The 14,381-nt window shown below is 41.7% G+C and overlaps 1 protein-coding gene across 11 annotated transcripts in view; it reads right to left on the reverse strand.

Annotated features, from left to right (window-relative positions):
• MAGI1 (membrane associated guanylate kinase, WW and PDZ domain containing 1) overlaps window positions 1-14,381 on the reverse strand; it is a 300,198-nt gene that overhangs the window by 64,417 nt on the left and 221,400 nt on the right. For 10 of the 11 annotated variants that reach the window (XM_068408644.1, XM_068408643.1, XM_068408642.1 and 7 more), the window contains exons 4-7: window positions 13,081-13,287; window positions 9,933-10,143; window positions 6,301-6,383; window positions 3,018-3,053 (exon numbers count right to left, since the gene is read on the reverse strand). In XM_068408644.1, coding sequence (XP_068264745.1) covers window positions 3,018-3,053; window positions 6,301-6,383; window positions 9,933-10,143; window positions 13,081-13,287 — 537 coding nt within the window. The remainder of the gene's footprint in view (window positions 1-3,017; window positions 3,054-6,300; window positions 6,384-9,932; window positions 10,144-13,080; window positions 13,288-14,381) is intronic. The other variant, XM_068408639.1, reaches the window with a different exon arrangement.

The following is a 14,381-nucleotide window of genomic DNA, read 5'->3' on the forward strand; positions in this document are numbered from 1 at the left end:
TTCTTATCATTATTTTCTCTGTATTGGGTTTAACATCTTTGGATTCCTTGAGACATAAGCAATTAAATGCAAGCCAGTGCTAACTATTGGGCATGAAAATACTCCACAGTTTTATCAGCAGATCTATCTGAAATGAATACTTCAGAAACAGGTATTCCTTTACACCGTGCAAGTGTATGTGAGAAAAAGTCAGAAAGCTAGAGGCCGATCGTGAAAGTCTTTTGGCAAAGGGAGTAGGTTTGCAAAGGAGTCCCATATAGTGAAAACACTGTGGGACTGGCTTAAAGAGTTCCAGTGCAATTAAATTAAGACCTAGCATACAATCAGGAAAATCACAAGTTGTGGCAGCCATTTAATTCTTTGCACTATGGTGAAAGTAGAATGGTAAAGAGACCAAGCTGGGGTGGAAGGAAAAAAAAAAATGAATGGGGGAAGGGATAAGTAATGCACAAATGCCTTAAAATGAATTTTCTACAATTTTCCCTGCTAAATAACTTTTACCTATTTTGGACTGCTAAATGGTTTTGATATTTAAAGCTCAAACAAAAATGTTTTGCTTTTCTTTTGTTCACAAAAAGTTTTGGTATTAAATTTTATTTTTTCTTTTCTTTTAAAGAATTTTCATGGAAGGTCAGAAACCAGCATTTTCCTAACCCCAAAAATCGTATTGTGCCAAAATCTTTCCAGTTTTCTGTCTCTGCGGCTTTCCGTTTAAGGAACACATTTCTATGTTTTCAGAAGTAACAATACACAAAACTGCAGCTTTCAACACATTACTTGTTGATTACGTAGATGCACTTTCCAACTTCTAAAAGCCTCTGAAATTTCTCTAAAGCAAAAGGCAATCTCCTCCATAGCCATGTTGCACAGTCTGGCTTCTTAGCGGATTTAAATTATTCATCTCCTTTCTCTACCTCTCCTGCCAAACTGAAGATGACCCAGAACATTAGATTTTATCACAAACATAAGACTTCGAAAACCATTTTGCATCATTAGGAGTCCGAGTGAGCCACATGGTTTTTATTTTGGTACATCCATGCAGCACTGCAGTCTCAGAGCATTTGTCAGCAGGTAAATTCAATAGACAAATATCCAATTTTAGACTTTGAAGCCTGGGGTAAATACATGGATTCCTACTGAGATGCTCTTGTTTAGTATCCAACCCTGCAGAGGGGATGGATGGATTCCCAAAAAACAACTTCTCCAACTATCAGGAATTTTAGTTGCACCCATGTATCACTATAAAGGAGCTGGAGATGACTTTGGGATACTCGGTCTTACTGCTCCCTGTGAGTCCAGGAGGATCTGCCCAAGTGTACGTCAAATTCTACTCCAAAGATTAAGTTTTTGTGTCCTTCATATAACCTTCTGTTAAAAGAGAGGTGATCTGTTACTCATATTCAATCCACTTCTTTGGAAAATAAGTTGTGCAAATGCTTCAAGTTTTAATTTTCTTGTATTTAGAAAAGAAACTGTTAATAAACTAAGGAGCTAAATATCTGGCAACAACCAGTTTACACTAATCATGAGTATGGTTAGTGACTAGGTCGTAGGTCTTCATGTCCCCTCCCTAACATTGCTGTAACCAACTGAGCCATTTGAAAATGTCTTTCTTTACACTGTAACATTTGCAAATCTCAACAGTGTATCGATGGGCTGTGAGCTCAATAAATCTTATCTGCATTAAGACAAAGGGAACATCTCATGATGTTCGAGCAAAACACTCGTGTATGTAAGTGCCTGCAGAACTGGGGTCAGGCTTATCAATTAATGAGTTTCTCTGCATTTATTTTTTCAGGTCTTCTCTTGCACTAGATCCTGATATCAGACTGAAAGAAGGAAACATTTCCATTTCATTATTGCCTCTAAATTTGCTTTTAAAAAAAATCTCTCTTATTTAAGTCACCCTTTGTGAAAACCTTAATGAGAAATTTTTGCAGGTTGTTGATGTGCATCCACCTACTTCTGATGTTACTTGGTCTGCTGCTGAGTATTTGTATGAGCTACACATAACGCTAATGTATTACTAAAGAGACCACATTCTTCCTTAAACTGTAATTTCTTTCAAATTCTTGCACTAAAAGAAGTTAGGCCTCCAACATTATTCCAGGCACATTATCCAGAAAAACAGTTCCTGGAGTAGTGTTAAAAGTCCACTCAATAGCTGCTGGCTGCTGATGCCGTATCAATCACACAGAAGCAGAAAGCAGAATACACTTGCAAGTCATTACAGAAACCAGAGGTTAATTTTCTGGCAATACAATCCTCCAGTATGTAGAACGATAAACTGCAAATACAGTCCTCTTTAAAAGCAGTAATAGACCGAGTGGAAATAAAATCCTACGCAACTCCTTATGCCTTTCAGCTTTCCAAGTGCACTAGAGCATGGCTGAACAGAAATAACAACTACCTCCACCATCAGCATAAACAGAATGAGCACCGCTGAGATTAGATATCACGACAGCATTCTTCACAAAAAGATGCAGCAAGTAAAAGTGTACCACATCTCTGAAAATCATCTGTTTATAAAATCACCTACTGAGGCAAAATTTTCAGCTGTTTCATTCACAAGCTCAGCAGAAGCATCCTATGTAATTCTTAAACTTTCTAAATCACACATTGCTTCTCTTGTCTGGGAAATGTCTTTGGCCACAGCGAAAAAGTATCTTTAGCTACTTGATTTCAACTTTGGCATCTAAAAGCCTTTTCCTGGATCCAGTGATGCCAATGGAAAAGCCCCTGACTTCTGCAGGGTCCAGGAGAAAGCAACTTCAAACAAGCTTTGTAAGATTAATGCTCTCCAGCTTTCTTCAAACTCTGAACCAGTAAGAAAGACACCATAGATCTGAAGCTAGGGGAAGATTAATGCTTTGTGTGCTAGGGAAGTTTTGCTGACAAATTAGACTTGTTGAAATAAAAAAACTGAAAAATGTAAAATGATACAAAGGAGAAAGTAATTAAAGGCTTAAAACAGTGCAGTTGAAGTCAAACATCAAAACGAGAGATGGATGATTTACCTAGTTCACTGTCCAGTTCCTCCGTGTGTACCCCTTCTTCTCCAAGGGAAGAGCAGTAAATGAGACAGAAAAAATTAAAAGAAAATTTCAGATACCAGCACCAAGCAAGAAATTCCCTACAGCAAACAGCAGAACCAGCACTAATTTTCTACAGTCCGAGCCCAAGCTTTCCAGTTATCAGAATTTAGTGATCAGAATATTGATGGATCTGATGTAGATAATGAAAGAACTGGTTCTTGCATTCTCAAAAAATCTGTATCAATTAACTGTCTTCCATGCCACAGTTTGATATGGCAAAGTAATACATTTGTGGTGTTCTCACTGCAGTGAAGCTTCTCCCTCAGATCTGTATGGTCTGACCTTTGCAATCCCTTCTGTAGATGCACAGATCTATCAGGAGGCCAGACTTGAATATCAATGAAGAAATCTGAGAGGAAAACCTTGCATCTAAATAAGAACTCATGTAGCAAGGTTTTCAAGAAAGTATCTGAATTTATGTGCATACAAGGTCCAATCGACTTCACTGTAACTACTCAGATGATTTAAGATAGGCATGAAGCGAAGCGCCTTGTTCAACTGGAGGCACAGGCCCACATGGAAGTCCAGATGCACCAGTGAGGTGTATACAGGAATGCAGCAGTTTTAGTGGGGCACCTGGGACAAAGATCACATAATTTTTCAAAGACACAAAGCCATCAATATTCACTGTTGCTCCATTTATCATTATCTGCTCCATATTCATAAGATAACAGTGACACAGATGATTAAAGTATTGCTTAGCCTATAAATAATAATAATGCAGTCTGAAAATGAAAGATGATGACAAAACCAGAAAAAAAAGATGGTAAAAACAATCTTGGACCAAATACAGCAAAGTATAAGCCACATGAATGAATGATAGAAGCAAACAGAAGATGTAGTGTCACAGCATTGCTTTTGAAAATTCGGACACCTAAAAAAACACTTACACGACCTGTTTGCAATATATTCAACCAGAACAGTTGTTTAGGACCATTAGCGTGAAATATGACTTGCAATTTCCTTTGATAGCCTAAACAACTGGAAACGACTAAAAACTTCTTAAGGACATGTATCCTGACAAAGAAAAAACACAAGGCAACTGCACCCAAACAAATCTGAAACGACATCTAACGTTTATAAAAACCACAAACAGGATGGGATCGAGCCTGAAAACTCACACACACACACACACCAAATCAGACAGGAGTTCCACTGACTTCAGTGGAATTACACCCAACAGTGGCCCTTGCCAAAAATGTCCAGCTTCTACGATGCAATAAAAATAACCTTCTCTCTTCTTTGTGCTCATATTGTTCTCTGAAATATAACTATTCTTATGTGCAAAGCAAGATCAGAGCAGCCAAGCAAAACAGTGCAGTGCACTGCTGTACCTATAAAGCAACTGGTTTAACTACTGAATGTTAAAAACATTCATTAATGAGCAACTTAGTGAATGAAGTGAAGAGGTGTGAGGGAAGATGAAATTAGATGATTTTAAGGACCTGATAAACAAAACTGCCACTACTCTGCAAAATTATGAACATTAATTAAATACAAAAATACCAGCTGTATGTTCCTAATCCAAAGAAAATAACTTATTCCCATGTTTGTTTTATAATTGTTAAGAGGACAAGAGAAAGACCTTCCCTTCTGTGAGAAGACTTAAAACTGTTTAAGAGAGGAGCTCAGCCACCCACTGCTGGCTCATCCCACCGGCAGCTCCTTGCCCTGGCTTGGAGCACAGCGCAGGGCATGCTGACCTCCGGCGACACTTGCTGCTTGTTGGCATCGCTGGGGCTGTCGATGTAGTGGGAGTCTTGCTGGTAGAGAAAGTCAGGAGAGAAGTTGTGCTTTAGGGAAAACTACCCTCTGCAAGAGGAAAGTTTATTCTCTTTAACCTCCTCTTTAAATTGCCAGCAATGCTTAACTGCAAGGGGAAGGGAGCTTTGCCTCCATACGCTATTATTTCATTTTGTTCCCGTTCTGATTACCCACTACCATATCCATTTTTAGGTGCAGAGCAAGGCCTTCATTCATCCAGCTCCCTCCGCTGGCTCCTTGGCAGATCAATGCCAGTTGCTAAGGATATGAAGCAGGCGTCAGCTCGGTACGCTTGATTTTTGCCTGGGCTTTGCACATCCTTGCGGTTTGGGGGTATGCTGCATTGGGCACTAGGAAGCTGGAGACTGCTTTAGCACAGCAGCGAAGGCTGCACAGGCAAATTGTCACATCCTGCAAAATCTCACACGTGAAAGGAAGCAGAGGTTGAAAAACTGCATGTGCAAAAATAGTAACAGCAGTTCTGGAGGCCAGGTTTGGACCTACCAGTAAAAAGGGATTGAGCTGATTCTTTTCTGAAATAAAATCATAATTCTTATTGAGCTGACTCACACAAATAGGAGGTTAATCATATTATGAAAACTAGTTTCACAAGGACAGCACCAACACTGATGAAGTAAACCCTTCCCATTTTAAGATACGTCTACCACGGTAGCACTGTGCCAGCCAAAGTTATGCATTAGAATACCATTACCTTTCCTTGTCAGTAGACCAAAATTTCCACACAGGTTTTCCCAAACATTTAAGTTATTTTCATCATGATTCCCTTTTTCTTCCAGCATCTCCTAAAGGATGCAGGGAAAGAACCCCCTTTAACGGTCCTGCATTTGGCTGCTCTAAATTGGACAGTGGCTTGCATTTCCGACATCTCAAGGAATACAAAATTACATCAGTGTAAATTTTCAGTGGCAGAAATCTACACTTTCAAATGGAATTTGTTTTCGGCAATCATAACACTAAGTGGACTGTCAGAATTTAACAGCAGAAGTGAAGCAATTCGGTTATTTGTGCTCAAACAAGGAAATAACAACATAACTCTTTCAATTCATGTAAAGCAGGTGGTTGAAGCCTAACACAATTGAGCACGCGGAGACTCAGTCACTTTCCTCCTACACAGCAATCCAAGGAGCAAACATTTTAGAAAGCTTTGAGTCTTGTTCAGCTTCAGTGACTATTCAAATTCCTTTGCAAAAACAGAGGCCTCTTACCTCTAGCACCTCTTTTTTATTAAATGATCTGCCATCTCAATGGCTATCTTACATACACAGACAGTGATTTTACAACACAATGGATATTGTCTCTATGCACTTTTTTTTTAAAAGTACTTCTGAACACAGGTTATTGGAAAGGGGAAAAGGAAAGGAAGAAAGCCACCTAGAAATGGACCAAACACATTATTATTTCGCTGTTTTCAGTCTCTTACCATCATCTTCACATTCTTCTAGAGGCTTCTGCTGTTTGTTCAGGCACCGTGGATCTAGCCAAGATGTTGTTTTTGTGTTATGGCTGGAAACCAAAAACGGAAATATGACCTTTGTTAATAAAGCAGAGCTGAAGTATCAGTGACATAACAGTATATATCCTCTTTCTTGTTCAACCGACCTGAAGGCATACTTTTGCTTCAGAAGAAACAGCGTTACAATTTGATGTTTTGCAAACTAGTCTACCAAATCACAAGAATCTTGACATTGAAAACACAAAGGTGAAGAGTGAAAATATACAAAACAGCATTCCTGATCGGAAGGATGCACGTGTAAGCTGCTATATTATAATATTAATTTCCAAATTTTTGTCTTTAGTGGTTTGTTTCTTAATTCCAGGAGCTGTCTCTGAGCCATTTGCCTCCTGATGAAAAAAAAAAAAGACAGAAGTTTCCCTTCCTCCCTAAACTATGCAGTGACCTTTGTTCCTGCAAAAGACCTTTGACATTTGTCTAGATTTGACCCAAGCATTTGTCAAAAACAAAATTTCCAGTGAAAACTTTTTAATTACACAAACAAAAAATGTTCTGCCAAAGGCTTTGATGGAAGTTGAACAGCTTTACTTTCAACTCTTCCTTTCTGCAAGTCCCCTGACAGTATCGTGATGCCAGTCCCAGAGGTGAAGGCTGCATAGTAAACAGGATTAAAATACATTTTCTAGAAATTATTTTCTCCCATCATTTCATTTGCATACAGAGACAACCTTGTAATATACTGTCTCTTCTACAACCTGATGGCATCTTAAACATAACCTGCAAAGATAGCCAGCCCTCCAGTCCCTGAGGTATCATTTATCTAGCTTAGCCTTTAACACTGCTTAACAGTTTTAAGTTTCAGTTCCATAGTAATGCTATTTACTTCTCCTTCAAGGTCTCAGAGAGGTTTACAAACTTAACCTTAGCCTTACAACAGTCTCATGAAGCTGGAAATGCTGTAATGAAGGCTCTCATCCCCAAGGAACCAAGAACCAACCAGCAAACTTGTATTTTATTGCAGGAAGAGGGGACTGCCCTGCTCCTGGGATCAGAGTGTGTAAATAAAAAGTCCTTGTTTTACACATCCTGCTATCCGGCCCCCCCAAGGCAGGATGAGCAAATGCATTTAATCCTTTTGTATGCTTCAGAGCAATTAATCGCCAACTAGAAAACTGAATGGCAGAAATTCAGCAAGTCAGGCAAATTAACAGCAATAAAGCAGAGGGGTTCTGCCAACTTATAAATAAGGAAGTCTGTAGTCTAGCTGAGAAAGAGGGCGGTGGGAGGAGAGCAATGCAATATTTGCATATTTCTTGCAACTTTGTCTCGCTCACCAAAGGCTCACAACAGCCTGGTTTGCTGAGGCACAGAAAATTTAGCTAAATGCCTTTCAGATCATCCACTCAGAGGGACAGAATTGTGTTAGACCTGCAACATGCATAGATCTACATGCAGGGTAATGAGGGACTGGGATACTTCGGGTAATGAAAATCCCAATTAAAGCACCAGAGAAACACATCTCAAGAGACAAATTGCTTCAGCTACAAGCCATCAGGATCCGTTATCCCACACGCAGCTCTGGCCCCACCGGACCTGTGCTGGTTCTGTGCAAGCAGCTCAGATGTTCCCATACTGCTCCCTTCAGCACCCTGCCTTGATAACCCAACCTGCTGTAGATGACAGTACAGACATCTGAGCCAGCTTGTGTCCACACAGCTCATTAGCTTTCTCTCTTAATTTGATACAAATCAAACTAAATTGTTTCTAGGCTCAGGGTGTCCTTAGAATTAATAGAACTGCAGTCATTCAGTGCTGCATCCACACAAACACATTGTCACACAAAATCACCCCCCTGCGCGTATGTATCCTCAAAATGGTCAACCTGCACGGCAGGGAAGGGAGCAGTTGGTGTGCTACCAGGTTTTTGTGTCAGACAGACAGATGCGTATGCAGGCTGCATTTTCCCACCACATATATTATTCTCCTGCAAAAGGTCTAACAAATTATTTAAGGTGCTATGGTCCTGCATTGCTAAGAGAACACATATGCATAGAGAATATAGCAGCGATGGGGATGGGTTTTGGGGAAATGGGTGGCAGCTGCAGAACCCCTTGCTGAAGCACCTGTAAACAAGGACAGCAGGGGCCCATGTGGGGACAAAAAAGGGAGAAACTGGCTGCTTGGGCAGCATTTAGGGCTCATCATCTGTCCTCCTCCAGGCAGGAAAATGGCAGGCTGGACGGGCTATTACTCAGGCTGTATTATATACATTAAAGCCAGAAAGTACATCAAAGAATGAGGCACCCTGAGGACAGAACGAGGGGTAGAATGCCGTGCTTGGGATAATGAACGCATTTCAGTTTCATCTGACATGCAGCTGATTGGAATTTGCATTATGCCTTCTAGACTTTGGCTTACACTAGAGGGTTGGTGCAGTCTCTTCAGGTAATTGAGAGCACCCTGGAAAATGGCCTTTTTTACAGCAGCCCTCTCCCAGCTGGTGAAGAGCTGCCGAGATGCTCTCAGTCCTCCCAGCCCCTCAGATCTTCTGTCACTCTTCTCTGATGTGTTCCCCTGACATTGCAGCCAAGGGAAAACCTGCTCTGATGAACATTTCCTTGGCCCTGTCCAAAAGTCCCCTCTCCCGATGAGAGAGTAGGACTGCTCCCCTCACTGTCCTAATCCAGCATAATTCGGAAGGGGCATTAGCTGAGGAGGTTCTTCTGTACTAACTGGTCACTGGCTTCTAGTACACAGACAGAGGATCTCAGTTTCCAAGGCTGCATTAAACAGTCCATCAAATCCAAAATCAATTCCTCGCCCCCTTCTTCTACTTGGGCAGCTAAGGGCTTGAGTTTCAAAAGCTAATTGAATTTTAATATCTAGCTAAACTCTGTGCAAGAAATCTCTTCCACTAACAGGTCCCATTTTATAAGTTACTCCTACCTCAATAAATCTAGACAAGTATAATTAGAGACTATTATTTATGGCATGAAAAAATCAATATCATCATAAAACTGCTGACAGCACTCGGCTCTTACACAAAGTCTGTAGAGCACGAGGCACTTCTTGCTTTTCCAAACTTACTGTGCCTACTCTGCACTGAGCTATGCCTTCTGCAAACTACTGGAGCATGTTAACACATTTAGCCCATTTGCTCTGACAAGAGGACAACACGCAAAGTCCATTCCCTGGCTCTGCTACCGCCTGAGCACATGACCGGAGGAATTCTCTGGGTTGCATTATGCACGGAGGCAGGCTCCAGAAATGAAGTTTCAGCCCTTTCAATTAGGAGCTTTCATTCCACCCGTGAAAACAACTGGCCCATATTTTATAAGTGTCTGTTGCTTTTGTAACCACCCTCATAAAACAAGCAATTCCCTCTGCCTTTGAACTCAGGAGTAATTTGGATGTTAATCCAATCAGGAAATGCAAAACCCCTTCAGAAGCAGTAAAGAACTTACAGCTCTGCAGTGTAACTGTATACGCTAAATATTTAATACACACACATACACACACAAAATGCATCCATGGAGGTTTACTTATGCCCAGAGAGGGAGGGAGAAAGATGAAATTAGAACAATAAAAATGTGCTTTACTCTATAAAATAGACTTCTCCATTCTCGGTGTAGGCCATCTCCCAGTTTTCTGGCAGAGGACCTAGGTTATCCTCAGCAGAAGGAGGTAGGTATTGAGGGAGGTTCTGAGATGGTTCCGTGGTGGGAACGTTGGTGTGGCTATCAATCGCAGACGATGGGGCTGTCTCTCTTATGATATGCGTATTATGCTCGTCTTGGTCACCAGACTCTGCTGTAGAATAAACAAGAATAAATAAAATTGAAAATCAGTCTTTTCTTCCTCCCATTTGCTTCTCCAGGTTTATCCTTACAGTTTTCCTCTCCTTGCTTTTTAATTCACAAGACACAGCAACAGATGAACTGAGGGCAGAGAATCTGCAGTCTATTTGCCAGCAGGGATGAGCTTGCTTTGCCCACACACCCTCTGCCAGCCAGAGCATCGCCAGCACAAATCAGAAGCTGTGATCAGCTACTGTGTTTGCTCTGATAGGCCTCTGATAGGCCCTGTTGAGGTACCAAAGTCTTCCAAGCCGTCTGAGGGGAGGGCTCACTGATGTAGATGAGTTCAATGGGCTTCTGAGCAGGCTTACAGGTTCACTCCCGCAGTGCCAATTGTGGGACAGGGATTAGGAGGATAAAATTCCCTGTTTGAAGAATGATCTGCATTTTTACAAGTGCAGAAGGTAGCCAGAAGCTCAAAGTCAACAAGCTAATGGTGAATGTCTTTACTGCAATGCATTTTTTTAAATTAAAAATTAAAACCGATGTCAGCACTACACCATGTGTCCACATGTTGCTGCTCACTAGTGCCTGTTCTAGCTGTCTGAGGAGGTTTATTCTACAGCTCATCACTGTATCCTTCCAGTCAAAGTCACTCAGGAGTATTTCATGATGTATCTGGCCCTTCTCCCTCTAAGGAAACATTTCTGATGCTTATATCCATGCAGTTTTGAGCTGTATCCATGAAACATTGCTGCTCATTCCCTCCACCCATAATCCCAGTAAATGCTCTCCACAAACCAGGTCTGTGCCCCTTACTCCTTCACAGAGATGTTCTGGCAACAACAGACAATTCTAAAATTACCCCTGTGTCTACTAACGGGATTTCCTCTGTTTGGTTCTTGAAGGTGTTGCAAATTGATGGTAGCACTTCCAGATCACCGGAGACCACCAGTCTCCAGTACACACGGCAGGCAACACAATGAGCAAAAGACAGAGAGATCAGTGTCACACTCTGCCAAGTCCCCAAGCAGCGGGACTGAAAGGGCTTCACAGCCAAGACGTCGCCTCTGCTCTCCAGACCAGAGACCACTGACATCCTCAACTCACAGCCCACAGCCTTGGTTTTTGGGGGGGCCGTTAACTGCAGCTCCGGCGCTATTTCTAGTCTGTGTGCTGCCTTTATGAAAAGACAAGATACTGAAAATAATAAACTGAGAGAACAGGGAAGAAAAAGATCTAGACTATAGCAGTACCCTCAGCTGCCTGCTTTCTAGCCTTCCTGGCGTTCGATATTTTTAGGTAGAAGCTGACAAGATAAAGAAGCATGAATGAATCATTGCCAGCTTAAGACTGCGAGTGTAAACATGCCAAAGTCTGGAAAACACAAGTCACCAAGAGGTCTTCTAAGGAAGCAGGAGCATTTTAATATGGCTAGCATGCTTACATGTGAAATAAGCAGAAGGAATCACTTTGGTATATGAGAAATAACTCTTTTCTTGATTCTGTGCCCATTTAATGGAGGCGAGGGGCCAGGGTGTGATAACATTGTGACAAATGAGCTGCATCTTCCAGTATTTCATCTTGTGAAGGAAAACAAGAAAGAGAAATGATGCTCAAGTTAGTTCAGGGGCACCAAACGGAGATGGGCAGCAAGGAGGTCAAACAGCATCTCCCACCAGCTTTCTCCCAAAATCAGATCCTGTGACAAGGGCTGAGGTTGCTGCTGTGTCACAACGTGTGAGAAACTACCCTCTGCAAAACTTTGTAAAGGAGATGGTAAGCAGAGACAGAAACTCCAGCCTGGGAGGGATTAGGCCAGCCAGGAGTGATTGGGATTGGAAATATGTAACAGAGCACAACCCTCAAGGCCTTCTAACAGTTTGGCCCAGAGAGGGCCAAAACGAAATCTCAGCCTAAATCCTTTTAAAGCTCTATACAGATGTTAGAGCCAGGACTTTGGCAGGTTGGAACTGGCATGACAGCTCCTACGACTCATCAGAGGCTGGGAAGGAAGATTGTCATGGCGGTAGGAAGTGACCAGATGACAAAGGACCCAGTGCCAGCAATGGCGAGCACCCACAGCAAGCAGCTGTGAAAGGCTTGAAGGTGTGGATAATACTGTTTGCTAAGCACCTACCTCAAAGGGAGCTAGGAAGTTGAATTTAGTGCTTGCAACTGGGCTGAGGAAGTAATGGTCTAAGTGCTAACAAATTCTAGGATTGCAGACATGGGGAAGAGCTCTTGCCCCTCAGAGCTTCACAAACTTCCAGTTCATTTCTGTAGCAACTCAACTGATCTCCAATAGTATTTTGCTCTGAATCTGCCTGCACAGCACTTGACTTTAGATCACAGAAGTTTCCAGGGAACTTTCAGCCAATGCTCAATGGTAGCCACGGTGGGATTGAGATCTCTGTTCAGCAGGACACAAGGCCTTCATAAAAATAGAGAGCTTGCACCCATACTTCAGACCTCATTCCTGCAGCAAGCAGCTCTTGGTTAGCTGGAAGGTACCCTGGAGAAGAGGACCTAGTAATTGTATGTGACGAGCATCTCTAGATGCAAGGAAGGGGAAAGCACAGCAACATATTTTGGAAGGAGCAATAATTAATTTCAAATGTATCCTGGTTGAGCCATTTCATACTCTTTATAATGAATGGAACTGTCAACCATAGCTCAACTCTTCCTTGAACTTTCTGCAGCTAATGGATTTGAGCTTTTCCCCAGTTTTTTCTCATCAGACTCAATCCCACAAGGCCTTTTTAGAAGACACAAATGTGTGTGTGATTGTCTGAACCCCAACACCTGCCATCCTGGTGGTGTTGGCCAGTTCTGTCTGGGATTGACAGCTTTGCAGAAAACCCATTAAAAACAAAACCCAAAAAAAATCCCCCCTCCAAAAATCTTCCACATGTATCATAACTCATGGACTGTGATATTTTCATTTTACCTGTGAGGCTACTGCTCATTTCAGGTACATCATCCTCTTCCTCATTCTCTGTATGCACTATGCCAGCATTTTGCATATCATTGTAAGACTTGGTTCGCTTTGGAGTCGACTGCTTGGAGCCAGACTGCAGGTTTTGCAAAGCATCGGTGGAAGTTACTTTCCCACTGAGGGGCTGGCTGGGAGGCTTGGGTGTTCCATAGTAGTTACCTAGGCGATAGAAACACATTTGCATCTTCAAAAGAGAGCAGTTTATAGCAGCAAGTTTTCTATTTTATTTTCTTTTCAGTTCCATCAAAATCTCTGTCTCTCCCCACAAGTAAGTAAGTAAATAAATAAACTAACACATGCCATTCTCATTTTGAGGGGGGCATATTTCATCTGTAGAGCAGACATGGAAATATTCCTTGCATTTTAAGTTATTCTTGTTGAATCTAAAAGGAGAAGCAATGGTTGCATTGTTTAGGTGCACTGAGCGTACAAGGGCTAAAACAAAGGCAGTCATGTTGAATAGCAAAACTTCATCTCGTTACATCTGAATTTCAATTAGTAGCCTTTTTACATGTGTGCACCCACACAATGCTGTGGCAGATCTGGAGTGAGCCCTGCAGAAAATAAAAAATTCATGACTGCCATCACCCAGATAAGTGATGAAAGGCTCGATGGCCTGCTTTAATACACAGGTTCGTTTAGGGCGGATGTTGCATTTAAAAAGCAAAAACTATTCTCTCTCTCAAAGAAAACTTTGTCAACGGAGAGGAAAAGAAAGGTACCATGTGGCACTGCTTTCTTCAAAGAGGAAACTCAGCAGTTGGGTCAACTTGGGTAGAAGTGAACAACCAGACCTTAAAGCAAAACTTGAAGGGACACAGACACACCACCAGTTATGCAAACATGTGGCTCTTGGCAGCCATCACCAAACGTGCTACAAACAGTGCAAAGTGCTTGGGATGCCTCACTGTCATTTTAAGTGACCATGGAAGAAATACAGAATAAGTGCAAGTTCATTGATGCCAGAACCCCACGGGGGTATTTCACTGTTCTTGTTTCACTTCACCTCAAGCACAACAGTAGTGTTTGATTTGCCCTGAAACCGCTCTAGTGTAAACGCTGTTATACTAGATGGAAACCACATGCCAAAGGCAGATTGTGCAAAGGCACTTTAAAACCTCATCTGTGCTAAAAAGGATTTTTTAATTTATTTTATATATATGCATGTGTATTTTTGTCGCAGAAGCCAACAACATCATTCGTACACTGAGCTATGACACTGAGTTTAGAGTCAGCCAAGCAGCTCTGCATGG

The sequence above is a fragment of the Nyctibius grandis genome, chromosome 10, assembly GCF_013368605.1.
Source record: "Nyctibius grandis isolate bNycGra1 chromosome 10, bNycGra1.pri, whole genome shotgun sequence".
NCBI classification, from domain to species: Eukaryota; Metazoa; Chordata; class Aves; order Nyctibiiformes; family Nyctibiidae; genus Nyctibius; species Nyctibius grandis.